The 2,823-nt window shown below is 37.8% G+C and overlaps 1 protein-coding gene across 1 annotated transcript in view; it reads left to right on the plus strand.

Annotated features, from left to right (window-relative positions):
- Positions 1–388: 388 nt before the first annotated feature.
- Positions 389–2,823, plus strand: part of PLAA (phospholipase A2-activating protein) — a gene marked incomplete at both ends in the record, with an annotated part of 9,351 nt that continues 6,916 nt past the window's right edge. The window contains 4 exons of the mRNA XM_010155732.1: positions 389–489; positions 575–695; positions 994–1,161; positions 2,209–2,344. Of these exons, the coding sequence (XP_010154034.1) occupies positions 389–489; positions 575–695; positions 994–1,161; positions 2,209–2,344 (526 nt within the window). The remainder of the gene's footprint in view (positions 490–574; positions 696–993; positions 1,162–2,208; positions 2,345–2,823) is intronic.

The following is a 2,823-nucleotide window of genomic DNA, read 5'->3' on the forward strand; positions in this document are numbered from 1 at the left end:
AACCATTCTATGATCTATGATTCTAAATACATGTTGATGAAATCTCGTCTTTCTCTGTAGTCTTTAAACCTTTGTATTAATTCTGTGTCTTATCTAACCTGCTTGTCAGCATGTCCTAGTCTGAGGAGAAAAGGTCTAGTACTAAGAGAAATTTAAAAATATGAATGGCAGAAAGATTAGGTGATATTTTGTAATCTGAAATGAAGACATTTTTAAGCAGCTTCTTTGTAGGTTGTAATGCAACTACAGTTCTACTTGTTCTTCCCCACCACAACAGTAAATATGCTACTAATACCAAGTAAATCTCCTTAAATAAATCTCTTTCAATTGCTGGCATAAGATTGGTGGCGATGCAGGAAATCAGTGCTGATTTGAACATTTCTTCTAGTTTGCAGCCTTTCCTCTGGGAAGTTTGGCACGTTACTAAGTGGATCGTGGGACACCACAGCCAAGGTCTGGTTGAATGACAGATGTATGATGACGTTACAGGTATGAAGTGCCTCTACGTGAATATAAAGTATGTACTCTGAATTTGCTTCTGGCAAGCCTAACAATATTGGTTTTCTTCTTGCAGGGTCACACAGCTGCAATATGGGCAGTAAAAATACTGCCTGAACAGGGATTAATGTTGACTGGTTCAGCTGACAAAACTATTAAACTGTGGAAGGCAGGCAGGTGTGAAAGAACATTCACTGGTAAGTGTACTCTTTGTAAGAGAAAAAAATTAAAACCCTACAAAATCATAGATAAATCGAACCATTTTTAGGCAGGATTTTTAAATTCGCTCAGGTTATATGCTCAGAAATCACATTACTTTTAAAAGAATTAGATTTTATTCAGAGAATAATAAGAAATGAATTGTCTTTTTTTTTTTTTAAACTGTTCCCATAATGAAGATTGGTTGCTAGGATTTGGGTGTGAGCTTATAGAAATGGCATACTGCTGCTGATGGAAAGAAAAGATGCGTTAAAAGTTTTCCTTTCTTTTATAAAGGGCATGAAGACTGTGTGAGAGGTTTAGCTATTCTCAGTGAAATGGAATTCCTTTCCTGTGCTAATGATGCCAGTGTTCGAAGATGGCAGATCTCTGGCGAGTGTCTGCAGGTGTATTATGGACATACAAATTATATATACAGCATCTCTGTCTTCCCTCAGTGTAAAGGTAGGACTGTTTTTGTGACTGTTGCCCAATGTTCTTCCAAAATGAAATGACAAGGTAGGCTTTTTGTAGTGCCATGGAGCTGCCACAGAAAAGAACTCAGGTAGTGTTTAATTTACTTCTTTAGTGTAAATAATTAAAATAAATACTGTGATTGGCTCCAATTCACACCTCTGGCAGAGGTGCTGTGGCAGTAGGTGAGTTGAAATGTCCTGGGTTAGGCCTAATTGTGAGGCTTAACTGGAACTTTGGCAAAGTGGTAGGCAGAACTGTCATCTAGGTTGCGACCTGTGTTTCAGCACTGTTGCAGAGTCCTAAAATGGGAATGCATGTCTTGCCAGTTTGACATAATGTAAATTGAGCTATTTCCACACAAAGTTTTCAAAGTATGTTAGAAGTAGTTTAGGTCAAGAATTTTATGTGAGGGGCTTAGCTGCATTTGTTTTCAGAGTTAGAGGTTTAGCGGAAAACGGTTCAGAACTAACTGTTGCAGACAGCTGCAGAGAAAGTCCAGGTCAGTGACCTCTGTGTGTGTTAATGCCTTTAAATCCCTCATTGAGGAGTTCATAAACTTTTCAGAGTGCTTTATGCATGTTTCCTGAAAAAGCAGGCCTACCTTGCAAAAATCTGAAGATTTGAAACAAATGTGGAACTGTGCAGGTATAGTCTTAAGAAAAAGCAGTGATGGTTACAAAATTGTTCCAATTTCTTTGTTTTAAGTCCTTTTATTTGTCTTGAGTGTAATTTCATAGAATCATGGAATGGTTAGGGTTGGAAGGGACCTTAAAGATCATCTAGTTCCAACCCCCCTGAATTTCATTCCCTCTTTCGCTGCTTAGGCTGTGATTTATGCACTTTTTTTTTTTTTTTGAGAAGACAACTATGCAGTGGCTTTCTTTTAGTTCTCCTCTTGCAATTGAGAGAGGTATTAAATTATAGAAAGGTTCTTTTACTGTACTTATTTTTAGATACTCACTAGCAGAATGGCATCTAGTATCACAGTACACTAAAAATGTAGTTTAAAAGTTTTTGTACTTTTTTCCTTTTCAGATTTTGTAACTACTGGAGAGGATAGATCTCTAAGAATCTGGAAACGAGGGGAATGTGCTCAAACAATCAGACTCCCAGCTCAGTCTATATGGTGCTGCTGTGTGTTAGACAATGGTGACATCGTAGTTGGTGCAAGGTATCCACGTTTTACTCTCAGTGTATTTTTAGATTTAAATCTGCAAACTCTTGATGAAAATGCGAGCATTTTAAGAATATACCCATCAAAACGGGGGGGGGGGGGGGGGGGGGATTAAATTTAAATATGTGCTATGCTTTATACAGAAAGTCATTCTTTTGTTATGTGAATTGCAGAGATAGAGGGAGTTCTTTGGGAATGTTGTAAACCATGGACAGAATGAGAAGGGTTTTGTAAGTTTTATATGAAGAACCCTTTTGACAAGCTGTCTCGGCATGGTTATCCTGGGAAGGGGGAGATCCATTGTTATACCCAGAGTGAGATTAAGACACAAACAAGGTCAGATGCCTCTAGCAAAGCAGTTTATTTTTGTTGTAAGAAAATAGCTATAGGAAAGAGAAAAAAATAGAAAAGGGGGAAAATTTATCAAGCAATCAGGATAGAATTGCAAGAGATAGTCACACCATGCATACAGTGGC

The sequence above is a fragment of the Eurypyga helias genome, unplaced genomic scaffold (genome assembly GCF_000690775.1).
Source record: "Eurypyga helias isolate BGI_N326 unplaced genomic scaffold, ASM69077v1 scaffold16167, whole genome shotgun sequence".
Classification (NCBI taxonomy): Eukaryota; Metazoa; Chordata; class Aves; order Eurypygiformes; family Eurypygidae; genus Eurypyga; species Eurypyga helias.